Below are 26,087 nucleotides of genomic sequence, written 5' to 3'. Positions count from 1 at the left end.
TGATTTTATGGCAGAGCTTTAAGGCGTTATTCATAGACGAGGGCTGCTCTGGAAGTAATGCCTCCTGTTTTATGATGTTGGCCCATGACATCAGAGGTGAATGTGAAGTTTGAACCTTCCCATCAGTATTTCGTTACGTTTTGTTGCTGTGTGACAGAGGGCAGCAGAGGGGCAATCTGACCAAACGGTGTCTGATGTGGAAGTACCTATGAAGCAGAGGTGTGTCACTAAATTCCTCCATGTGGAAAAAATGGCACCTCTCGACGCTCATTGATGCTTGCTGAACACTGATGTGACCAAACAGTGGATGTGAGCACAGTGTGGTGGTAAGTGGTACGTTTCAGCAGTGGTGACAGCCATGCATATCACATCAAGTGTCTCAATCAGCTCGTTTGTGCAAATCATCAGATTACAACCAGGGAGCTGTGTACGGAGCTGAAGATGTGGCCCTCGGTGATAAAGTAATGTGCACTGTGCACTGTCTTTTGGGATAGGAGAGGGGAGATCCTGCTGAATTTTCTGGAACCCAGACAAACCATCAGCTCTGACCATTACATCACGACACTGACTGAGCAGAAAGCTCAAACTTGCAGAGTTAACCAGAGAAGAAGACAACCTTTCTCTTGCAACACCATAATGCCAGGCTCCATGCCTGTTTAAAGACTGTGGAGCACATTGCCATGTCTTGGCTGGTCTGATGTGCAGTGCCCGCCGTATAGTTCAGACTTCCATCTGTTTGTGCTGATGAAAGATGGGCTGCGTGGGCAACATTTTCCTAGCAGCATTGCCATCATGGCAGCTGTGAAACAGTGGGTCACCTCAGTTGGTGCAGGTTTTTATGAGTGCATCATGCAGGCTCTTGGTCATCACTGCTGAAGACACGTGGCTAATGGTGGTGACTGTTGAAAAATACTGTTTTGTAGCAGCCTTCAGAAGAGGCCAGGCAAGGGTGTTCCCATTCCTGACTCTACTCACTGTGCTTTTGGCATCAGGTTGGTTTCCTTCCCTAGAGATCACTTTCTGCTTCTGAGCTTCCAGAGGTAACTTCTGTGTAAAGGAAATGTTGTGTCTGGGTTCTCTCCTTATATAGGGCTTTGCCTCTTTCTGTGGGGAGGAGCTCTCCTCCTTATCCGGGAGTCCAGGAATACAGAGCTCCTATTTCTGCTTTTAGAAGTCTGATCTGTTGAATCTTTGTTTTTCTTGGTGGAGTAACAGGGGACAAGAAGAATGTACCTGGGACAAAACCAGAGTAGTGATGCTTCACAGAGTAACTGTATACCCTGTAGCAATGTCAAGACTCGTCTTTTGTACCTCAGCACTTTGAAATGGGGAAGGATGAAGGCAAGCAGTGGTGGCATAAGTTCTGATTTGACTTTGTTCTTGAGATTTTGGGAGATGAAAGGCAAACTTCCTCTGTGGCACCGGAAGCAAGTGTTTGCAACACATCCTTTCTCTCGCTGCCTCTTTCCCCTTTGCCAATTGCAGAACGTATCTGTAGTCTTCGTATGTTTCTCTCCCGGGAGCAGAGGGCTGGACTGGTTCATGTGAAGCAGAGCTGTGAGAAACATGGCAAAGGGATGCAGTGCATGGCCCTAGTCTCAAAGGGCAATCGGAAGGATGAGAGCATCCCTTCTCCTCTTCTCTCTCCTCTTTTTCTCTCTTCTTCCTGTCTCCTTCCGAAAAAGGGACTGGATGTTGGATGCTGACCTATTACAATGTAGGTCAATCAGCTAAAAAAGAAAAAAAGAGGAGGAGGGTGGAGGGGGGGGGGAGGGCTGCATGAGTACAGCGAGACAACAGAAATTAATAGAGCAGAAAAAAACTCTGGAAAGAAGAGTGGCGGCTCGGGGTAAAAGGGTTTTGTTGTTGATTCTGAGTTTTAAATGGGTGCTGTGGAGGGGAAGCAGCACTGCGTTAGGGTGGGTTAGCTAAATGGAGGGGTGGTAGGAGCTAGGAGCAGCCTGAATCTGGACTCAGTTATCCTTCGTGGGGCCTTTCCAATTCAGGATATTCTGTGATTCTCTTAAAATGAGAGAAGAAGTTGCACAGGCTTGCTGAAAGTGGTGTGTGTGTGTGTGCTGTACACTCCTGCTTATACTCAGGTGTGGGATTATCTCTTAGATATGGCACAGGGTGGGTGCACCTTTACCTGGACAGCCAGAGCCTTCCTGGATGCCCAGCTCCACCACCTGCCTTCTGCTGCTCCCCACATGCTGATTTGACCTCACTGCTGCTCTTCTCTCAATATGAACAGCACATCCCTCTCCTAGCTGAGCGCAGCACGGCTCATGTCAGGATGGTGTTACATGCATGGGTATGAGATATGTGATGCGGAGCAACTTTCAGGAGCTTGAGGTTATGAAGGTTTTGTCCAGTGTGTGTAGTAACATGTAAATAAGTCACACTAGTTGAAATTGCATGGCTGGTTGCATACTTAGCTCACAGATTGTTTCAGGAGTGTGATTGGAGAGCTTAAAAACACACCGTTGAGGCCTTTTTATGTCTTGTAGCTAACTATAGTAGATGCCACCCCAGAGAGCAAAAGCAATTTAAGATGTAATAAATTTAAAAGCATTTGATTTTCTTTTATTGCTATCACTGGTTTGATCTGCACCAGGGGCTCTGGCACTCTGTGGCATTATTTAGTCCTGCCTTCCTTCTTGCTTTCTCTACCCTTTGTTAGATCAGCTGGCTATGCTGTGCCTTTGGGGGTTGAAAAGAAGTTAAATCAATTACAAATTTGCAGTATGTACCTGGCACAATGGAAGGAGCCGATCCCAGTTGGCAATTCTGGGCATTCTTATAATTAAAATAGTCTAAAATAAACCTCGAACCATTTTGTCATGCATTCTTGTACTCCTTCCAAATGTAGGGGACATTGTGAAAACTGCAAAGCTCCTGCTTCACTGATGCCAGGCTTTTTCCCTGTGGTCTAATAAAAGCAGAAAGTTCTGACTTGAAATCAATCTGCACAATGGTAAGTGTGGGGTCAGGCATAAGGAGGAGCAGCTCCTCACCTCACAGCCATCCAGGAGGGCCTTGCAGCCAGGTTGGGTTTGTTTCTTAGCTTGTCCAGTGTAACAGACGGAGGCTGAGCAGTTAAGGCTCTTTCCCAGGATAGCTTTGTGTATCGTTCTTTGCTCTCTCAGCAGTTCAGAAATGAAATACTTTCAGCCTCAGAGGAGATGATCTATTTTAAAAGCGCAGATTGTGTTTGCAGATGGCAGGGAGCAGCTTCGGAGCGCTGCCGTTCACTCCTGGTGTCCCACTGTCAGCTGTACTGCACTTCAGAGCATGCAGGAATTTGGGGACCCAGTGCTGCAAGCACCACTTCCCTCCTCTTGCGCAGTGTCAGGAGTGGGCTTGGTGTATTTATGGCTGTTTATCTTGATGTAGAAACAGCTCCTCCTCACTGCTAACATTTTCCATGCGTTGACGCAAGCCAAAAATGAAGTTTTTTTTGTTTCCACTTGCGCCAGATTCCTTCTGTTTACTGTTCCGAGTTTATTTTTGGTGGAAGAAGCTGCCGTGTTAGTGTTAGGGACAGAAGGTCTCTGTTTCCAAAAGACACAGGGATGGCAATCTGTTTCTGATGGAGAACGACTGCGCTGCTGTTCTCCTGTGGCCATGGGCCTTATGGGCGCAGCCGGCGAGCGGCAGAACCGCTCTTGTGCAGCATGGAGCCCCTTCCCTGTAAGAGTCTTGGTAATGCTGTTTGGCATCCCAGGATAGCTATCTTGTATAATTAGCCCATGGTTTTCTTTTTTTTTTTTTTTTTTTGTTTCTTTTTCTCACTCTGAGAGCAGAGTCTGGTACTCCTAAAGTGGGGACCTCTTTACTGGAGGTCCAGAGGTATTTACTGGAGGTGTTCCAGAACCATGTGGATGTGGCGCTGAGGGACATGGTTAGTGGGCATGGTGGGGAAGGGTTGGCAGACTGGATGATCTTAGAGATATTTTCTAACTTTTATAATTCTACCCAGACAGACTTTCTGAGTACGGTCCAGTTTCCAGCACACAGTGCTTTTCCTGGTTACGCATTCTCCTGCTCCTTTACAATGTGTTGTATTGCGGGTTACCTCCGGGGGGAGCAAGGTAGTAAGTTGGAGATGGGACAGCTTCAGAGGGAAATCCAGAGAGGGGGGAGTAAGGGTGCAAGTAACTTTACTGTCCCTTATAAATGGAAGCAATGACCTGGAGGAGAAAACAGGATGTGATGGAAGAACGAGGAATTCTTCCAGAAACTTCTCAAGGAACTGAAGGCTTAAGTCTGGGAGCAGGGAGTTGAGTTGCCCTCTCCCACCTGGGGCAGTGAGCAAGGCTTTATGGCCACTTGGGCTTGCTCATGTGGGTACCGTGGGCAAAACCGGATGGGGCTCTGGGCAGCCTGGTCTAGTATTAAATGGGGAGGTTGGTGGCCCTGCATGTGGCAGGGGGTTGGAGATTCATGATCCTTGAGGTCCCTTCCAACCCTGGCCATTCCGTGATTCTGTGAAGGTTATGTGGCACTGAGGGACATGGTTAGTGGGCATGGTGGTCATGGGCTGATTGGTGGCTGGTGGTGATGGCTGATTGAGCTAGATGATCCTAAAGGTATTTTCCAGATTTTATTATTCTCTCCTATGAAATTTATAATGCGTCGGATTCCCAGTGCATGACAAAATGAATTGATGTAGGTTTCTGAATGCCCCTAATTTGCCATATGGTAACGTCATTGGATCGGTACCTCACAGTACTGGGAGCTCTGCGGGCAGAGAACAAAAAGATGGTTGTCCCGTGTAGCTTAAAATGCATGAGAAACAACAGCAAAGATAGAGCCAGCTGGGAGGAGCACACAGAAAGAGATTACATCCAGTAGGCTGACCAGAGCAGGGCTGCTGCCTAACTGTCGTGGCCGAGTGGAAGAAAGAGGAAAATGCAGGAGAACTGGAGATAGCTTTGTAGATGTTGGACCTTTTCCCCAGGCACTACAGGAGGCAGGTGGTGTGGTAGGGGTGATGCTGTGATGGAGGTGGGTGTCCACTTACAGAATCATAGAATCATTTGAGTTGGAATGGGCCTTTAAAGTCATCTAGTGCAACTCTCCTGCAGTGAAGAGGGATACTTACAGGTAGATCAGGTGCTGAGAGCCCCTCCAGCCTGACCCTGGATGTGTCCAGGGACGGGGCATCCGCCATTACTTTTGGCAACCTGTGCCAGTACCTCACTACCCTGATTAGAAGGGATAATTTGGACATGTGTGTTAATTTTGAATGTTCAGGAATGCAGTGTTCCTTCATGTTTCACTAGGAAGGGGAATGAGCTGAAGGTTATAATCAAGAAGTAGTGCTGACCCATGCAAACGTGTCCTGAGGATGCCCTGAGGATAAGGGGTGCTCTCAGATCAGTGGGTTGGGGCAGGGGAACAGAAGTAGAGTCCCACTGAAGAAACCGTGCATGTTTTGTTTCAAACACAGTGCTGGAAAGAGTTACTGGTTGCAATGGCTGTGAATTAAAGGGGATTAAGCAAGGAACAGTGCATAATAATTCAATTAAAGACAGTTGGTGTACAATCACAAGAGGGCAGTATTAAGGTTATGTATACAATCTGAACTTGCAAACGCCCTTGCTTCTGAATGCTTAACCCTTGTTGCTGTTTCAGCTTCTTGTAAAAGAGGGAAGTGCAGAGAAGCAGAGCTGTTCCCTTTCAGTTCCTCTGTTCTGACGATGTGCCCAGTGTTGTATTTGGGGCTGTGCTGTTGGTGTGGCTTGAATAAGAGTGGAGCTCCACGTCCTGCCTCTCCTGCAACTTTATGTGCAGCTATGGAAAGCTGGAACTTAGAACACGAATATTTTGGAGTGACTGGGAAGAGCTAAGAAAAGCCAAGTTTGACAATTATCTTACGAATTAAACCACAGCAGTTGTGCACTCTTAAAAAAAAGGGCATGCCTAAAATTATTAGGAGGTTGTCAGGAGGCAATGTGATGCTGTTTCCCTTGGTAATAGTGTCTTTGCTACGACGACAGCAAAAGCAGCTCTTACGGTTCACAGAGCCAATGGCAGTCTGCTTGTGATCTTGGTTTAAGTGGATTATCTTCCTCCAACCCAGAGGTCACATTAGAGCCTCCTTATGACCAAACTGAAAATAATAGCTGCTTTAGAACTTGAACCTGTAAGAATTTGTTCCATTGAATGAGAACAGCTTTTCACCCATAGGTAATGCTGCTTTGTAATCTTGCATATATGCGTTGTTCTGGGTGTGTTTTCATGGGTCAGCTGGCTTTTAAACACCAATCAGGCTAAATTCACATCACGGAGAAAATGGTGCTAAGTTATCAGAGTTAGTGATAGGCTGACTAAGTATACCATGCCATATGGTGTTTGATAAAAGCATCGCTTTCATGCTCTTCTTCCTAGCCAGGAGAGCTTTCAGTGTATATCCTTCCAACACAAGCACTTTGGGCTGCATGTTGCTTTCAGAATGGCATTAGGAGAGGTAGGGATTGCTTGTGGAAGGGATGGGGACGCTTTCCTGCCCCCCCTTGCCTTGTAGTAGGTGAATGTGGTGTTCATCTTGTTCTTACATGTTTTTGTTGCAGGTGGGGGATGACAGCTGTGTTGTGAGTGGAAAAGAGGTTCCTGAGTACCGTGTGGTCTGTTGTATTGTATATAAGGGGTGGCAGAGGCAGGCTTACCAGGTGCTGTTCATAAAGCATGAGCAGGCAAAGCACTGTTACTGTTGTGCTCCCGAGTCCTTCCAGCTGAGTTCAATTGTTGTTGGTTCTCTTTCATGGCAGGTCCTGACTCTCGGGCAGTTCTTCGGCAATCCCAGGTGGATCCTCACACTGAAAGGCACCATGATGGTGATGAGTGATGTCACCGCAGCCCCCAGACTGGGGTCAGCTGCCACCACGCCGGCTGTGGCTCCTAACTTCTCCTGGTTGCCAGAGGATGGCAGCCCCACAGCTGTGGAGCAACCGATATTCCTCATGACCACCGCTGCTCAGGCCATCTCAGGTTTCTTTGTATGGACAGCTTTGCTCATCACCTGCCATCAGGTAAAACCCTGTCACTGCTATTTCTGACTCTCTCCCTTTCCCCACATGGTGGAATACGTGATACTTTGCAAATCTCTGCCAGATACAGCTATGTTATGGAGGGCTGCGGACTCTGAGGCGGTACGAGGACCTCTTCTTTTTGGTTCTAATGCATTATTTATGCTGGTCAAGGTGGCAGCTTTTGTATGAAGGCCTTTTTCTGCCCAAGTTCTGTAGTCTGACTGGTGAGGAAACAAACTCTTTACAGTCAGCAGGTGCAGAACGTTTGGCCTTCTCTTGAGAGTTTGCAGAAAGGTGCATTCTCTCAAGCTGTCCTTTCCCAGGTCCTGTAGCTGTAGCTAGCCATTTTGTTGTTGTGTCAGCTGTTAGCTAAATGATCCTGGTCATCTGTTGTTTGACATACCTCCCTTTGATCTACTGTGCCAATGGATTCCCCAGGCTGAACTCTGCTGCGGAAAGGAGTAGCAGGAAACATTTTGTTTTAATTTTTCTCCCCTCCCCTCATTTCAGGGTAGGTGCCCTGGGAGCCAGAACAACTCGAATGCTTCATCCTGTTCTGTACCTCTCTCTTATGCGGTTGTCATGTGAACTGAAAAACACTGGGGAAACGCAAGCCCTGTTATTTATCAACCTGTGCTTTGTACCTGTTGGTCAATAGATTCCAGAGTGATGACTGAGGCCTAGGAAACTACAGCCTGTTGATGGCGTACAGGGGGTAGTGAAGCTCAAAAGTGGATTAGTCACTGATGAATAAGAAAGAGTAACACCTGCAGTTTCACCAGCTTGGGTAACAATTGCAAGTGCTGTGGGTCTTCCTGTTTCGGGGCAGAAATTGATCACCTACCAAGGGTAGGAAGAAAATCTTTACTGTGCAGTGTAGCGTTGTGTAGTTAGGCATTGATGCCTTTCTCTAAAGAAAAAATGGCTCCAGGTTCAGTGCTGTAGAGACTCTGTTGACTGAAGCACGCTGTTGTCCTGTTGCAGGAAAGCAGTTCCTGTCTAAAGTGCTCTTGTAGGCACATGGATTGCAGGGCTCTTGTGACATCCCAAGGGCAAAGCTTGGAGTCATGTGAACCCGGGTATCAGCTGTCTCTGTGCTGGGTGAGGTGTGTCACTGGGATTGTCACAAGGAAAAAATATCACTAAGTTAGCATTAGTTTATTTTCAACCTGTTCTTGACAGGAAATGAGGTTTTTGGGAAATCCTTGCGGGCTGGGGAGAGGGAAGAAATGTATTTTGAGCCCTTCAGTCAACTTTGACTGAACCTGGCCAAGAGGCAGAGAGATATGAAAGGAGTTAACTTCCTCTCCTTCACAAGAGGAAAATGAGGTCATCAACGTGTGCTTTATTAGACCCCGTAGAATCTGCACAGCACATCCATATCATGTGCACACCCATATGGAGGGCGAAGCTGCAAACAAATGCTTGTGTTACTGCAGGCAGCCAAATCAGCCAGTCATGAGGCAGATACATAACAAACAAGGTGCTATTAATTCCAGCAGCTTGATTAGGGTTGCTGTGCAAAGGCCTGGCCTCTGGAGAACGTGCCCTCTGCTGCCTCCATGGCCTGTAGAGTGTACCTGCAACACCAGCTGAAGCTCCTGCTGTGCTATTAGGCCATTCCAGGAGTGGTGCTCATCTTCAGAGTATGCCTGTGGTGGAGTCACCAACCCTGGAGGTTGCCAGGAAACATGTAGATGCAGCACAGAGACATGGTTTGGTGGGTGTGGTGGTGATGGGTTGATGTTTAGACCAGATGACCTTAGTGGTCTATTCCGACCTTAGTGGTCTGTTCCAACCTTGATGATTCTGTGATTCTGAATAACTTTTCCACCAGGTGAGTGTCTTGTGAAAAATGCAGCTTCACTGTGGGATTTAGTAATGGCCAAAAAACTGTGGGCAGTGAGAATGAGGAGGGTAAGGACATTGAACTGCCCTCAGCCTATGACTTTGGGGGGATTGGCATGTGCATAGACAGCCAGGCAAAGTGAGTGGTGTGGCTGTGTGCTTCCTTGGAGCGCAGCCCAGTGCTTGGCACGGTGCTCCCTTGGTGGCTGAGGCTTCATGGCCATGCTGTCACAGATGTGCTGCGTGGCAGTTTTTGAGCAGATGGGCTGTGGCTCGTTGCCTCTGCGCTGTTGCGAAGGGCACTTGCAGGTTGTTTCAGGTGAAAGTCTTAAAAACATCCAGAACTGCCTGGAGAGTGAGCGTGTTCACAGTGAGTGTGTGCTTCTCTGTTCAGAGAAAAGGAACCTGCAGTGTTGTCAATCTTAGGTACTTAAAAGAGGATAAGAGGAACGTGAGATTGGCAACAGGAAAAAAATGATGAACAAAAGAAGAAGGGAAAGGTGATGATAATAATGGCGTGATCACTCCCAACGAGAAGCTAAATTAGAAATGCTTCCGCTTCGTTTTCCTCCTCCTTTCCTTTCTCCACGAACTAAGGGATGCTACATGAATGCCATAAGATAACAGCATTTTTGTCAATGCTTATCACCTTGAGGTTTCTTGAGACAACCAAGAGTTGTTTTACTGAATTTGTTTTCCCACTTGGCTCGCCAGTTCCACTTCCTCCTCTCTACTGCGCATGCTGCTGACCCTGGTTTCCCTCTCCATCTTCCCAGATCTACATGCACCTTCGCTGCTATAGCTGCCCAAATGAACAACGCTACATCGTTCGGATCCTCTTCATTGTGCCCATTTATGCTTTCGACTCATGGCTCAGTCTCCTGTTCTTCACCAATGACCAGTACTATGTTTACTTTGGCACAGTGCGGGACTGCTATGAAGGTAAGGAGAGCTCAGACACAGTGGGGGAGGTGGGAAGTCTCTACCATGAGAGAACTGTTGCTGCTGGTTGGGAACAAGGAGATGCATCTACATCTTCTGCTGAGATGCAGTCTTATGGCTGTCTGACTGGTTGACCAGGGCTTGCTCAGTGATTGAAAAATGACACCTCGTCAATTCCTGGACTTCGAGCACAACAAGATACATTGAGCTTCCCCTCTTGTGTTCTGCAGACACAAAGTTTAGGATTTTTCTGGTCCTTTGCTTCAGGAAGGTATAAAGCAAAAAGTGCGGGTGCTTAAAGCAAGGGATTGATTAGTTCCTAGCTCTTAGAACAGCCCTTAGTAACCAGGTGCTTGCTTTGAACTGTTTGCTAGTGAAGTATTCCTGTTGTCTCACCTTATGGCCCCTTGTGTGATGGCACAGCCTCCGTGTGCTGGTGTTATTGAGGGGTGAAATGCTTCGTAGTCCTGCAGGAGAGGATGAGTTAGTGATGCTTTCATTTGTGGTCGTCAGCTGCAGATGATACCACTAACGTTTTATGTGAGAAAAACAGTTACTCTGCAATAAACGCTATCTAAACATCTGTCTCATCCAAAAAAGAACCTTCTGCCCACCCACAGGAGAGAATGCATTCTGGCAGCATGCTTTTGAGGGCAGTTTATTACCATACCTGCATTAAATCGTTTTAGTGAGATCTGCATTGCAGAGAAGTGCCCCTGACCGCGAACAAGTTAATCAGCTCAAAGGGACCAGTGGCCCTCCTTCACATCCATGACAGTGCCCTGAGACACAGCAGCAGCAGCAGATGGCAAACGTGTGCACACAATTCAGAAGGCAGCTTTGTTTGGGCCTGTTGTTTTCTTTTTTTTTTTTTTTTTTGTTCCTCCCTACTTCCCCACCCTGTGTGCATGTGTAGATCTAGCAGGAAGCCTGCTGTGCTGCAAAACTCCTCTCCTAGCAACAGCCATTATCCCTCTGCCTTGCACAGGGAGTTTGCAAACATCAGAGCCTCTGCTCAGGAGGCAGCCCACGCTCCAGAGCTCACCGATTTCCTCGGCATGTTGTGCTGTGTGAAGGGACTGCAGGTAGAGGTGAAAGCACATTCAGCCACCAAGTTCTCCATTGCTTTCTGTGGGGACTGCTTTGAAGCTGTCTCTTTGTTCTCTCCTCCCTTTGCCATTCTCCTCCTCACTTATTTATTATTATTTTTTTTCTACAAAGACTCTATGTTGGGAACTGTTGGGTTAGAAAACTCTCTGTTAGGGAATCGCAGAAGACCCTGCTGATACATTCTGACATCTATCTTGGGCCATTCATGGGCTTCATTTCTTAGTGTGTGTTAGGAGGAGCGTGGTTTGGTGTTCTTTCCATGTGACTCCAGCAGCCAGGTTTGTATAGCAAGCAGTATCACTGACATGAGTAGATTTGTTTTTTGTTACACCAGTGATGTGAATACATCTGAGGAATGGGAGGACAGTTGTTTTGCTACTGCAGTTAGCTTTGATAATTAGCATTTGTTTCTTTGGGGGGTGGAGGGGCAGATTCTTCTCCCACCTCAACTTTTTGTTTATTTCCTCTTCTGTGGAATGGGCAGCTGGTATTGTAATGACCACATCAGAGGGCAGGGGTCACTGGAGGGTAATAGGAAAAGCTCTGCTTTTCTTCCTCTGAGTGGTTGGAGCTGTCACCCAAGCTGCAGGAAAATTGCAGGCAAAAGAGCTTACCGCAGTTATTTAAATAACTTTTCCATGTTTGGTGTTTTCTTTCCTAATTATGGCTTTTTAGAGTCATTGCACTGTGAGCATACCTAACTCTGGTCAGTAACTAAGATTACAGATGGAATAGCAATTTCCCAGTTACATAAGTGGAAGCAGGTATACCACAAGCTTTTATGTGCTGCGGCATTCTTGCCAGCTAGGCACATCTAGAAGCCATTAATATAATGTTTGGAGGCTGAGCATTTTGGGCAGTGTTGAGTTACCTCTTTTCTAGGACATAGCTTGGATGCTTGTAGAACAAATTAGAGTCTGTGCTGGCAGTGAACTGTGGAAGTTCTTCCAGGTGGTAAAATAGACCTGAGGTCTAATAACTGGTTACTTGGTGAGGTCAGGTTCTCAGCACAGTATACTAGGCTTCTGTTCTTATTCCAAGGTCCCTTGAGACTTCCGTTTCCATTCCAAATTGTTTTGGTTTTGTATTATGTCAGTGCCAGAGGCCCAAACCAGGATTTCAGTAGTGGCATTCCGGGGAATGTCTTGGAATGGAGTATCATAGAAATTATTTTAGTTGAGAGAAGTGTTGTCTGATCCAATAGTGATTATGAGAAGTGAAGAGAGTAGCAGCCAAGACTTGTGGAAGCTAACTTCATGCACAGTTAAATGGTTTTGGATGCCTTGAAAAGGAAACGGGTCAGTAATTATGATGAGTCCTCTCCACTGTGTCTTCGTCTCGTTTTATGTGTATCAGCTCAGCTGAGCATTGAAAAGAATTGAAGTGGAGCAGAGTATTAGTGATCAGTCTGAGAAGGCTCTTCCTCATCTGTACCAACTTGCTGAGGGAGGCAGGACAGAAGTAACCCAAGAAGAGTGCTGTTGAGTGCACAAGAAGTTTCAGCTTTCTGAGGAAATGAGGCACAAAGCCTGTTTGTAGAAAATATCCACCAGACATGAAAACAAAGTTTCACTCATTGGTGGAAACATTTTCTCCAACTTTTAGGTCTGCAGTGCATCACTTCAGAGATAGTGCTCATCACTTCAAAGGGCAAAAGTAGGAGATATGGTTGATGAATCAGAAGTAACTTTTCCATATGATTTAATATTAGTGTAATGTCCTGGAATAATGCACAGGAACTTTGCAAAGAGTGACATCTTACAGCTGCCAAGTAAAACAGGCTGACAACAGTTTTAAATGGTCCTGTGACCCTTTTGGCATGAGGAGTAGATCTGGCCTGGGACCTTGGCCAAACTCCAGTTCAGACAGTCTTGTGAATGCTGAGATAGGGAGTTAAATGCAGTGAAAACAAACTGGAGTGCTTTAAGAGGAAAGATGCTGCATAAGCAGTCCCTGCTGATGTTTGGTCTGTTGCCTGCTTTCGGTCCTTGCACCTGTTTTGATGTTGGTTGTCATTTTACTCTCATTGATGTCTTTGCAGCCTTTGTAATATACAACTTTCTCAGCCTCTGCTATGAGTACTTGGGAGGGGAGAGCTCCATTATGTCTGAGATCAGAGGGAAACCAATCGAGTGAGTATTTATTCTGCTTGCAGCACAGTGTGCTAATCCTTCTATGCCAGTCTACTGTGTGTCTATCCCTGTCCCTAAAAACTATGTTAGGTGGCAAATGCCTGCTGGGTCTGGGCAGGATGGCTAGTGATGATTTACCATTATCTTGCTGCAAGACAGGTCAAGCTGATCGTGTCCTCTTAGGCTCGTTGGATTGATTCACAGCTTTTCTGAACACCTGCTTGCTCCTTTGTTCCTTTTCTTCCTTTCTCCTCTCTATCTTCCCTCTCTTCCGTTGGTTGTGCGCGCTTCCTTTGGGGTCTGCTTTTTTCCCTGCTGCTCAGCTTAAAATAAATTGTAAAAAAGTTTGGAGTATGAAGTCAGAATGTTGTTCTAAATATGTCTCTAAAAGAGGCTGTGATTGTAACTGTAGTCATGACTGGAGAAATCATAGTCCTGTGACTGCTACAGAGGAGGCAGGCAGAGAGAGTAGAAATCTTGCGCTCAGGCCCAGATCTGGCTTCTAATCCTTGCAATCTGTTGTTGGTTCTTTCAGGTCCAGCTGCGTATATGGGACTTGCTGCCTGTGGGGAAAGACCTATTCAATTGGATTCCTGAGGTTCTGCAAACAGGTATGGGCTGAAGGAGCTGTGCTGTCCTCCAGAATTGAATGAATTGTGTGGCAAGGTGGCAGTGTTGCCTTTTTGCTGCTGAATTTTGAGGTGTGTGTTCCTTTTAGAGGATTTATAACATGATTTTGAGACAGGCTGCTGAGACAGTGTTGTTGTTTTTTTTTTTTTGAGGTGCGTTAACATTTTCTACTTAACCCCAAATTAAGAAGGCCTAGCAAAAGACAGGGTTTATCTCCTGGATCTGATGTTAGCCCTGGGATTTCCTCTTCCCTTTTGGGATTACAGAGGTCCCAGCTTTAAGAAATTGATGGCTGTGTTGTGTTGCAGACACCCAATAGTTGTGTAACAGCCTCCCAAATCCATGCTACTGTCTGTACTGACAGTGCTACTGTCATGGCTAGGAGTAGAGGAGGGGGTGGAGGTTAAGCACAATACAGTGATTTTTAGGAGGAACCAAGTATTGCTCACCATGTCTGTCTGCTGAATTGGGTATGTTGAGGGGGAGGGAACAAGAGAGATCTAAACCATGATATAGCCCTTGTCTGCTCATCAGGTCAGTCACCTCTGGCTGCCTTGAAACAGCAGGTGAGTTTTAAGGCCTTGTTCACTGACCAAAATTATCACATGAGGTTTCTCTGGAGACAACATGAAGCACGTCTGATGCTTTGAAAGGGCTCAGTTCACTGTCATTTCAGTCTCTGGGGCTAGATCTCTGCCCTTCCTTCTTCTCCACATTGTGCCCCCATCATCTGTGTCTTAGCAGCATGGAGAAACATCAGAGGTACAATGCAGACTCATAGTAACATCCAGATTGGCCTTTATGAAAAGAACACATCTTTCTTTTCTATGTACTGTTTGTCTGTTTTGTATTCTGCTCTCATGCCTTCCTTGTTTTCTTCCCTGAACTGTTCCCTGTATGCTGCTTCTCTTGTTGCTCTTCATTTGTACCCCCCATTTTTGATCCCACGCATTAGCTAATCTTTTTGCTTCTAATAATGTTAACATTTGCCTTTTAAACATGTCATAAGAAGGCATTACACCCATCAAGATGAAGGAGTGCTGAAGTGAGAATTTCCCTTAAACTTCTTGTTTCTCATGTCCTGCAGCCTCTGGCAAGTATCTATGTGGGTTGCACATGAGTGTGTTTGGAAAGTTTGGGTTTTTTTTTTCCCCACTACAATGAAAATTAGAAGCACTTTTTCTTAGGCATTTTGCTGGCTTCTGCAAATCTTTAGCTTATTTGTTAACTCTGGCTTAGGTGGACATTTTGCTCTTGCTTTGCTGTTATCTGGCAGCAGTTCTTCTAGTCAGGCCAGCCCTTTGCATACAGCCAACTCTGCTGTGGGGGCTGTGAGTGAAGTGTCTTGCAAAGTGATGTGCTAAGTACTTCCGTGCTTCTTGGCTCAAGCTTACATGTTGCCTTGGTGAGAGGTTTTTGACACCAAGACTCACTTTCTGGTACTTCTAGACTTCCAGGATTGGTGAGTGAGATCTTCCAAGGCAAATTCCTGGAGAGGAGAGGGACACAGAGCAGATCTCAATGCTAATCTATGCAGGATCCCACCAGTGTGGTAATCAGAAAGAGAAGTGTGCTGGAACAAGTACCTTGCCCATCTTACTCTGGCCCTCAGCATCTCTAGTGCTGCCTCCCACCTCCTCCACCTGTATTTTCTGCTTTTCCCAGTCCCTTTAATCGTGAGAGTGTCTGTGTACTGCAACCACTCCTTTCCATCCCCTCTCTCCACCCCAAGCTGTTCTCAGACAGGTGCCTGGTGGGGGTCAGTCGGTCAGCACACATTGCCTGAGATCCTGCAGCAGTCTGCTGGTTTGTTGGTGGCTGTGATGTAAAATCTGGACAGATCATTTCCTTAAAAATTGTCCCCATCGAGGTTGTTAGCTGGATCTGTGTCTGGTGACCCTCACAGCTGGGTCACACACAATCCACATGCTTCCCGTATGCCATAGCATCTTCTGGGGAAGCATCTAAAAATAAAACACGATGGTTTGGATTGCAGAGAAATGGTTAAGCCATCTGCAGATTGGAAGGAGGGGAAGCTCAGAGGACAGAGCTGTTTACCAATTAGCCTGACCTTTTCCAGTTCACATCTTTACAGTGACTCACTAACTGGCATGTGCTGGGGTTTTTAATCTCCTTGAAGTCTTATGACCACTAACAAATTGCATTGTATCCAGAGCAATCATTCCTCTTTGGTTTTGCGTTCTTTTTGTGCACAGTCCTCCCTGCATGCATGCAGGTCAGCACCTGCTCAGGCTGTTCCAGCCTTCTTTGGGGAGATACGAGTGATCTTTTAGGTTCGTGACCTTGTGCTCTTTTAAGACCTCAGCGTTCGACTTCCCTCTTTCCAGAAGGATGGAGGTTGTGCTGGCTTTGAGAGAGAGTTCCTCTTGGAAGCCCTGCTTTATACCTGTAGTGCCTATGGATAGAGCAGATCCCAAGTGCCTTAGAGTCTTTCCATCCTGTACAAGCAAATAGCACACATACTTCCTCTGAATCTCCTGTCTCCTCTTGGGTGCTTCAGTCCTCAAGCACAATTGATTAGCAAGTGTCAGACTCCTTGTTGGGGCTGGATTGCATTGCCTTGCATGGCAGGTCACTGTCACTGTCCACCAGATGCTTGTTTGAATGGTGGCCTCTTTCACCTCCTGCCTTCTCATTCCCCTTCTCTTATTCCTGTAGGCTACCCTGCAATTCTGTGTGGTGAAGCCCCTCATGGCGATCAGCACGGTCATCCTTCAGGCCTTTGACAAATACCAGGATGGTGACTTTGAGTAAGTATTTTTGGCTAGAATGGAGGTTTCAGTTTCCCTTTCTCTGCTGGGCCTTGGGAAAAGATGGGGGTGGAGATGTACATAAACTGAATTTGTATGTGAGAGGAGAGGGCAGAGGTAAGCCTGCTGGTTTCAGGTTTTCTTCTGCTCTAGTTTGAGGGAGAGAATGGGACAGTGAGGCAGGAAGGAAATTAGAGTCCTGGTGCTCCCCAGTGATGGTGGCAAAGGGAAAGGGCTTTCAGGGCTTTCAGGTGTTTGTATGTTTGCTCTCTTCAGTGTAACCAGCGGCTACCTCTACGTGACGATCATCTACAACATCTCTGTCAGCCTGGCACTGTATGCCCTCTTCCTTTTCTACTTTGCCACACGTGAGCTTCTGAGTCCCTACAGCCCAGTCCTCAAGTTCTTCATGGTGAAGTCTGTCATCTTCCTCTCCTTCTGGCAAGGTGAGCTGCTTTTCCCTTCGCTTTATAGCCACAAAGAGCTCTGTGCAGGGACTCAGATGCTCGAATTGATAGAGCGGATGATTAATAGTCCAAATGTCTGTCTGCTTTTTTGGTTTTTTTTTATTGTTGTATTTGTTTGTAACCTTTTCTTGCTTTTTCTAGGGAGAGCTGATTTGCATTTCAATCATAAAGCGTGAGGTGCCGAGGTTTTATCTGCGTGCTGCATTTTATTGATTAAAGTGGCACATCTAAAAATCTTTTTAGTGCTCTGTATACAAAACTGTAGTGGCTTATCTGTGATTCTTGTGCTAGCTGAATGCAACGTGTGCTGCTGCAGAAACACTACTACATATTGATGTTTGTGAAGGACATTCAGAATACGTACACATCATGATGCAGACGCCACATCAGAGAGGCTAAATTCCACCTCAGCTTAATGCTTCTTACTAACAGGTTGTAAGCATTTCCCTATTCAGTGCCCTACTTTGGTTTACCGAGTTGCACTTCAAAGGCTAATTGAGTATGAACTTAGATGGAATTTAGGCTGTTGGAGTTTGGCCCATCCTCTCTGTGCATAGACAGACTAATAAGCTGTCTAGTTTATCATGTTGAGCCATCTGGTCACAAGCTTTCTGTCTTCTCTGGAATTCTTCAGCCACCTGGTATATGGACAGGAGAAAATATCCTTCTTACAACTGAGTGTCATGCTTCTCTTGCACGTTTACATGAGGTTATTCCTTTGTTTAGGGATGCTTCTGGCCATCTTGGAAAAGTGTGGTGCCATCCCCAAAATCCACTCTGCCAACGTGTCTGTGGGTGAAGGCACGGTAGCTGCTGGATATCAGGACTTCATCATTTGTGTGGAGATGTTCTTTGCAGCCATTGCCTTGCGCCATGCCTTCACATACAAGGTGTATGCAGACAAGAGACTTGATGCACAAGGTAAGAAAAATGCCAATGCACATGGCCTGTCTGCTTGGTAGCAAGACTGGGTGGAGATTGATCCCTCTGGGATCCAGCACATTGATATGACTCTCAACCTACATGCTTGAAAAACATCACATCCCCTCCTCCGTGGTGTCTGAGCCGATGTGTTGTGCAACAGTTCTGCAGGCCAGAAACCTTTCCTGAATTGCATTGTTCCCTTTTCAGTTCCCTAGTATGCCACCCATGATCGCTTGTTGCAGACCTCAGGGTGGCATGAAGTTGCATCCTTTCAATAGAGTGGGTTTGTCCTTCTTCCTCTCTCCCTAAAGGGGAACTCCATTGCTCCGGATTGTGCAATAGTCTGGAGGCAGGAGGGACAAGGCCTGAAACAGGCTCTGTTTTGACTCCAGCGCAGGAGGATGAGGCTGTGCTTTAGCAATATGTTTTGCCTGGAGGAGGAGGATCTTCTTGTAATGATTTTGAAGGTGGAGCTGTTAGAAATCTTATTCTGGGGAAGATAGAGGTGGAAGTTTTCGGGGAAATGGGGCTTTTGGTTCCCCAAATAAAGGTATTCCTTCCTGTTGGGGGTGGATGGGAGTCTGTGCTGAGCTGCAGGAAGACAGCAGCCCTGGGGAAGTGTTCATGTAGATAATCCCTCCATCCCAGCTGCCCCCAGAGGTTTAGAAAGAGCAGTGGCTAGAGCTAGGAGAGGTGAGACCTGTGTGTGATGAAGGGGTAGATTGCTGTCCTGGACACTGGGGATGATGCGGTGGTGGGTCTTGTTCAGTTCTTGTTATTTCCTCTCTCTTTTTCTCTCTGTCTCTCCATCTCTCCCCTCCCCCTTTTTTCTCTCCCTTGCTTTGGCCACTGGTCCCTGATGCAGCCGTTCCATCATATGGGCCATACGGTAGGTGCAGCATGCTCTGTGTGTTTGTCTCAGTTGGTTTTAACTGGGATATGCTGTTCTGTCCTGGTTCCCGGCCTGCCTGCTACCTGCCCCGTCCCTTGCTTCCCTTCCTGTAGGTCTGTAATCTGACTGCCTCACACAGCTGCTTTAGGGTTGTCTGGATACACTGTAAAAGAGCCCTTGACAGTGGCATAACACAGAATCACAGAATTGTAGGGGTTGGAAGGGACCTCCAGAGATCATCGAGTCCAACCCCCCTGCCAAAGCAGGTTTGTGATAACACATCGTTAGAGCATTCGTGTTGGGCCTGTATGAAACATTTCTCCCTGAAAAACTGAGCAGGCTCTCAAAGGAGCTGGTTTGCTCCCTCTCAGCCCCGTCTCCCTTCTCTCATGAATGCTACAGCTTATCAGCATGCCTTGGTCGCTGAGAGAGCTCATCCTCAGAGCTGAGCAGAGCCAGAGGCCCATGCTGGAAGCGGAACTTAGAGGCTGGGGGAAATGGCAGCTCCTAGAAAAATGCCTAGCACTTGGTTGGGACTGGCTTCAACTGCTGCATCCTTTGCTGTGACACCCTCCAGCTGTGGTTCTGCCTTGTACTGCCCATTCCCTTCCTTTATCTCCTGTGTTCTCCTCTCCCCTTTTATGATTTCTTTCCTGTGGGTGCTTTTATGCCACCCATTTCCAGAGAGTGGGAATGGCAAATACCATTTCTTTGACATTTTTAGAAGTTTCTTGAGCTTTTATACTTCAAAAGCCTTTACAGAAGCACCTCCTTACCTGGCTGTCTCTGTCACACCCCTGAGCCAGCCCAGGTCACACATGGGGAGGTTGTTGCTGTACATCCCATTCTCATGGCCCCTATTTGCTGCTGAGGTGGATTCGCTCAGACTTTGGGAGCACTCCTGATAAAACTTGGCACCATTTATTTGTGTGGCATTTCTTCAGCTGCTGCTTAAGGAATTCTGTAAAGTAATTTCTGCAGGACCTAGGAGCGCATGTTCCCTGTTCTTCCCTTCATGTTAAGGCATATGGGGGAAAGCAGCGGTACTCTTCACCTCTTCCTCCCCGTCACACCCCAACAGGTCGTTGTGCTCCCATGAAGAGCATCTCCAGCAGCCTCAAGGAGACCATGAACCCCCATGACATCGTCCAAGATGCGATCCACAACTTCTCCCCAGCCTACCAGCAGTACACCCAGCAGTCAACGCTGGAGCACGGCCCCCCCTGGCGCAATGGCAGTCACGTCATCTCACGCTCCCACAGCTGCTCGGGGGCCCGTGACAACGAGAAGACCCTCTTGCTGAGCTCTGATGATGAGTTCTAGGAGGGAAAACTGCCAGCACAAGCTATCGTTTTCCCTCCTTTGTTGCTTTTAATTTCTTTTTTTAATTTATTGAAGCAGAAACAAGCAAGTCATATCACCTCTTAGTGCAGATTGCAGGAGTGGGCATTTCCCATTAGCTTTTGTGGGTACAGACGCAACGAGTGGAATGGAATTAGGGGAATGGCCAAGACTTGCTTCTCAAGCCCGTTCCTTACAGCAGCAATTGACTGGAATTAACTGAAGCAAAGCTCCACTGTCTGGGGCTCTGCCTCCCACACCTGCTCAGCTTGATGTGGCGTGTGACTGGCCAGAGCCTGGAATCGTGGCCAGAAATGTTTTGTTTTCAACTGGACGACCTGACTGCTTTGAATTCCTCTTCCTGAATGATTGATGTAGGCACAGCTTGTACCCCCAGCTCCCCGGTACTAACGTCTCTGTGATCCTTGGGAAATGGGATTAGGATGCAGTGATAAGCATTCCTGAGGGCCAGACTGGAGATTGGACCCTCTGTAGCCATTGCAGTGAATATTTAGTATGGAACGTCTTCTCTCACCCCTCTTAAGCGCTGCTTGTGAGGGCCTATATTTGAGTGAGTGTAGGGGAAGAGAGCAGGACTATCGTCTTGTTCTGCCCTCTCTGTTCCTGTCAAAGCTGCCTGCTGGAGCTCAGCAGGGCTGGAATTATTATCTCACAAGGGCAGAGTTTTCTATCACCAGGTGATCTCCCCTGCGTTCCTGGGGCAAGATGCTGCCTGGAGCATCTGTCTCCTGCTAACCAGCACTGACTGACTGTGACAGGTGGTAGAAGTCCGTACAGCTCTGGCTCTTTCATCACTCTTGGGGAAAGGAGCATTTGTGAACACTAAGATGTTCTTTCCTCTTGTTCCCTGCCCCCTACCAACAGTGCTGCCTCTCTCAGAGTTGTGGATTGTACCAGCGGCTGTCAGAGCAGGTCCCAGCCCAGGTGTCTTGCAGGTGGCCTCCCCTGCAAGCTGCACAAGTTTTGCCCTTTGACTGGAGTATCTGGGAAGGGAAGAACCTTTCCAGATTGCCCCTTTCCAGATTGCCCCTTGTTGCTCTGCTAGAAGAAGCAGGGTCTGATGTACTGCCCAGAGTTCACCTTTCTTCCTGTATCCTGATCGCTGCACTTGTTCATTCTGTTCCTCACAAGCGACGGTGAGCAAAGAGCTCCTTGTTTCCTCAGCACTGCTACCAGGTCAGGAGCAGCACGCCCTGCAACACCAGGAAGTTGGCTCCTGCTTTTCCTAACTACTTCAGTAGGCACATAGATACTATCTACCAGGCTTTTTGTGGGCTTGGTATAAAACTCCTGTAAGCCACTTGGAAAGCAGGACTGAAGTTTGAGCTTTCTCTCCATCTTCTGTGGCTTTGATTAATAGGTTTTTTAGCGTGGGATATTTATTTTAAATTTCCCCTCTCTTTTAGAGGACAAAATCCCTTCCTCCCTTCCATTGCATTTGCAGGCTTCGATGATGTCCCAGTCACTTAACCAATGCTCATCCCCAGCGTTTGTTGCATTGGATGGCCAAGATCTGAAATCTCAGAAATTGCCCTGTTGAGCCTGAAAATACTCCAGGCTTGGGGAAGCATTTTCTAAACATGATTTTAAAACGTATGCTGCATCTATATGCTGTGCATAGGATCTGGATATTCTCAAAGCTTCCTGTATGTAGAGGTTTAAAGTATAACTCTGTTGCACTAGCTGCCTTTGGAGAAGCCTGGAGAAGAGCTAGCGCCCAGATAACAGCCAGCTGCCATGCATTATAATTTTATATATATATTTTTATAACACTAAGCAAAACCATCTCTGAGCTTCCTGCACTCCCCTGCAATAGGCCAGCACCAGGACAAGGATCGGCTCTGAAGCCACTCTGGTTTGGAGGAGCAAATCCCTAACCTGAAGACCCAGAGCTTGAGACCGATTGCATCTCTTGCTCTCTCAAGCAGTTCTGCTTGTGGTAGCCTGAGGCCAGGAGTAGGTCCTCAGAGCTGCTCACTCCCTTTCCCTCCTCGCCCTTCCTTTTTGTCTACCATGTAACATACCCACGGGATCTGTTTATTATTTTTTCCATGTAGAGTAGTTCTTTGTATATAAACAACTGAAAAGAAAAAAAAAAAGTATGATAAATAAGACAGAGCCACCTAGTTTTGTACCTATTGTGTTTAACTGATGTGAGCTCAGCGACAAGCCGCTCTCTCTATTTTGGTCTTTGTGAAGTTATACTCTGCAGAAATGAGCAAATATGACGACAAATAAAAATATAGAGATAATATAGATTGTACTTCAGCTGCCTCCGTGTCACTTCTCTGAACCAATTTTGGGTTTGTGATGCTTCCAATGCAGCACCATGCTTTCAGAGAGAAATTTTCCCCAGTACCCAACCTGAATCTCTCCTGGAACAACTTAAGGTCATCACCAAGGCCATCACCTCTTCTCCTATTGCTGTTGCCTGGGAGAAGAGGCCAACCCCACCTAACTACTACCTCCTTTCAGGTCACTGTAGACAGCGTTATGGTCTCCCAAGACAGCTCTAGAAGTTCAAGAAAGACCAAACGCACTCTCTGTGGAAAAAAAACCAAAAGAACTCACTTTATTTGTAAAGTCTACAAAATACAGAGGACTCAGGTAGGACACATACTGTAAGTCAGAAAATAAATAGTATTTTTTTTTTTCTTTTTGCTCTATATAAGATAAAATGTGATTTGCATATATAAAATATAAAGTACGGCTCTGTACCAACATCCTGGCTGTGCCGAGAGGCGGAATGGCAAAGAGGACGTGAAAATAACTTAGGTTCGTGCAATAAATAAACCCAGGGGGAGTGGGATAGAGGGGATGCTAACAGTGCCCTCGGGGCGGGCACCTCTCTGGGTTAGGACGGAGGCTGCAGCCGAGGGCGGCTGGCGTGGCGATGCCCAGACCTCTGTGCTGATGTCCAAGCTGGAGGAAAACCCAAGGGAGAAGCTGCCTGCCAGGCATCTCCCAGGAGTTGGATGCTCTGCCCTCCAAACCCCTCTGTTTCCTCACTTTGTGCAGCCTAAGCCCTGGAGCTAGTGGAGCGCGGGGCTTGGCGGGGCCATCCAAGCGGGGCTGTGTGCAGCAAAACAGCAGTTATCTGCACTCCAGCTGCCTCCACTTCCTTCCTGCCACTGCCTCTGTGTTCCAGGCGCCCAGTTAGGCTGAGTGTCTCACTCAGGTCACGAAGAGGCGTGAAGGATGTGCGTGATGGGGAGAAAACAGCCCCTCCACGTCTCCTTTTTGTCTCGCAGCCCCCAGATGTCTCCTGCCCAACGGTCCCCCTCCATTGCTGTCACAGTGCTATGCCATCCCACTCACCCCGACCTGCAGCCACTTTCTGTTCCCCCCTCCAACCTGCACATTCTCTTGCCATCTCCACCTTTTCTCCCTGGGCCCAATGCTGACCCCATTCATCCTCATCCTTCTGCAAAACCCTCTCCCCCTTTCCCTCTCTGGCACATGCTCCTGAGAGCGCCTGCCCTGAACTCAGCTCTCCCAAAAAATGAGGGTGCACTGTGTTTTCCTGCCAGCTTGGAGCCGTGGGGGTGTTTCCCTGCCTCCATCCATTCACATGGACTCATCCCCTCCTGCACGCACCCACTGATGCAGCAAGGGATGGGACCACAGGGCAGTGCCGGGCTTTGGGCTTCCCCCATGGGATCTCCAATAAGGTGCTGTCCCACCCGGCACACGCATGGTGGCAGTCCTGCCTACAAGCGGAGGTCTGGGGACCAGAGGGAAGGATTTGGGGTGCAGCTCCCAGCAAAGGAGAGCCTCAAGTATGTAGGGGAAGACGCCCTGGGGGGGACAGTGCCCAGCCAAGGGACGGGGCCAGCACTAGGAGTAGGCAGCCTGGTTGGCACCGGACTTGACGATGGTGATGACGCTGGCAGTGGCCACTTTGGCAGGTGGCCCATGGGCAGCCACAGTGCGGGCAAAGCCCTGCAGGGCCTCATACTTGCCACGGAGAGTGTCAAGCTCCAGGCGCATGGCAGCATTCTCCCGGGCAAGCTTGTCCACCTCCCATTCCAGCTCCATCTTCTGCTTCTGCAGCTCTTCCTTCTGGCAGACACGCTTCACCCTGCAGCTGGCAGCGTAGCCCCTGTTCTTCAGCGTCCGTCGTCGCTGCTTCAGCCTGGCCACCTCCTCCTTGGAAAGGCCTCGCAGGTGGTGGTTGAGCTCCCGCACCGACAGCCCCATTAACTCTTCATCAGACAGCAGCGGTGTGTTCTCTCCGAGCTCTCGCTTCACCTGTCGGGTGGAGGAGCAGATGAGATCCCAACGCCAATCCTCAGCACAAGACCACCAAGTGCCAAACACCAGTGTTAGACCCTTCCCAAATGCCAACCCCTTTTTCCACTCCCCAACACCAATCCCCAGTGATGGATTTCTCCAGTGATGGACCCCCCCAGCCCCAATGCCATTCCTGGACCCCAAGGCCAATCCCTCATGCTGCAGCCCCAGTGCCAATTCCTCATGCTGGGGCTCCCTGAGGCTGGACCTCCCCAGTGTGATTTCCCCATGCTGCAGTTCCTACTGCCAGCTCCCCATGCTGGACCTCCTCAATGCTTATCCCTCACGCTGGACTTCTCCCAGTGCCAGTGCCTAGCACCAGACTTCCTGATCCTGATTTATCAACTCTTTGAAAGGGTAGATAACAGCAGGACAAGGGGAAATGGTTTTAAGTTGAGGGGGCAAGATTTAGGCTGGATGTCAGGGGGAAGTTCTTTACTATGAGAGTGGTGAGGTGCTGGAAAAGGCTGGCCAGAGAAGTTGCAGATGCCCTGTCCCTGGAGGTGTTCAAGGCCAGATTGGATGGGGCCCTGGGCAGCCTGGTCTAGTATTAAATGGGGAGGTTGGTGGCCCTGCATGTGGCAGGGGGTTGGAGATTCATGATCCTTGAGGTCCCTTCCAACCCTGGCCATTCTGTGATTCTGTGACCCTGGACCTCCTGATGCCAGAACCTGTTGCTGGCCCCCCACATCCCTCATTTTCCCCAGCGCTCACCTTTAGTGCCTTGGTGGACAGCCCATCTGCAGCCATGGTCGCCCCGTACCGGCCCTATAAAACACCCAAGGGAAGAGCGAATGAGTGCCAGCACGGGGATACGGAGAGTGATACGGGGACACGGAGAGTGATGCCGATCCCCGCCCAGCTCCACCTCACATACGAAGCTCATAATAATGGCACACAACCACAACAACGAGGGAAGGCCCTCCCCGAGGGCGCAGGGGAGCTCCCTCGGAGGAGGGCAGCGCGGGGGGAGCCTGGCCGAGGCCCGCGATGGGGTCGAAGGGTGAGGGCCGCGGCCACGTCGCGGGGACGGGCGATCGGGCGCCGTCTCACCGTGATTCAGCAGCGCTGGGGGGGGGTGGGGGGGTGGGGTAAGAGTCACTCCTTCTGTACCCCTCGACCGCCACTTTTCTTCTTTCTCGGGGCAGAGATGACGCCGGGGGGGGGTGGGGGGGGGGGGGGGGGTTGATTTTTCTCCCCTCCGCCATTACGGGAGGAGAGGGCCCGGTGCCCGAAGCGGCCCCAATTCCAGACCACTCTCCTCCACCCCCCCCTCTCGCCAAAGTGCCGTTGGGGGCGAAGCACGGGAGGAGCTGAGCTGATGCAATCAGGGCCGGGGGTGAGACGCGATCCCCGAGCTCCCACCGCCCGCCCTACTCCGGAAACTCCCGATCTCCCGCCCCGACCCCGCTGGAGGCTTACCGGAGGCCGCGTTGTGTCGCGGCGCTGTGCTGCGCTACGCAGGAGGGGTGCGGCGGGGCGGGCGGGCGGGCTCGCTGCGCTCCGACCCGAGCTCCGCGCGATTACTCACCCGCGGATTCCTTTCATTCATAAAAACACAGTCATGCGGTGACGTCACCTTTCCTTCGCCCCGCCCCCGGGGGGCCCGGCCCCGCCCCGCCCTCTCCGCCCTTTTCAAAGATGGCGGCGCGCGGCTCCTCCCTTCAGCTCTCCACCGC

The 26,087-nt window shown here is 48.5% G+C and overlaps 2 protein-coding genes across 2 annotated transcripts; one reads left to right on the top strand and one right to left on the bottom strand.

The window, feature by feature from the left end:
- Window positions 1–6,836: 6,836 nt before the first annotated feature.
- On the top strand, window positions 6,837–20,076 carry TMEM184B (transmembrane protein 184B; the record flags this gene model as incomplete). The annotated part of the gene is made up of 8 exons (XM_079549364.1): window positions 6,837–7,037; window positions 9,662–9,827; window positions 12,979–13,069; window positions 13,605–13,680; window positions 16,379–16,470; window positions 16,747–16,916; window positions 17,664–17,858; window positions 19,835–20,076. The coding sequence occupies 8 exons, from the start codon at window positions 6,837–6,839 to the stop codon at window positions 20,074–20,076; spliced, it is 1,233 nt and encodes a 410-aa protein (XP_079405490.1).
- Window positions 20,077–23,952: 3,876 nt separating this feature from the next.
- MAFF (MAF bZIP transcription factor F) lies at window positions 23,953–25,960 on the bottom strand (the record flags this gene model as incomplete). The annotated part of the gene is made up of 3 exons (XM_079549034.1): window positions 23,953–24,366; window positions 25,123–25,176; window positions 25,940–25,960. The coding sequence occupies 3 exons, from the start codon at window positions 25,958–25,960 to the stop codon at window positions 23,953–23,955; spliced, it is 489 nt and encodes a 162-aa protein (XP_079405160.1).
- Between the last annotated feature and the right edge of the window lie 127 nt (window positions 25,961–26,087).

Source organism: Tetrao urogallus (genome assembly GCF_951394365.1).
Source record: "Tetrao urogallus genome assembly, chromosome: 1".
Classification (NCBI taxonomy): Eukaryota; Metazoa; Chordata; class Aves; order Galliformes; family Phasianidae; genus Tetrao; species Tetrao urogallus.
This window is presented reverse-complemented; position numbering and strand designations above follow the sequence as displayed.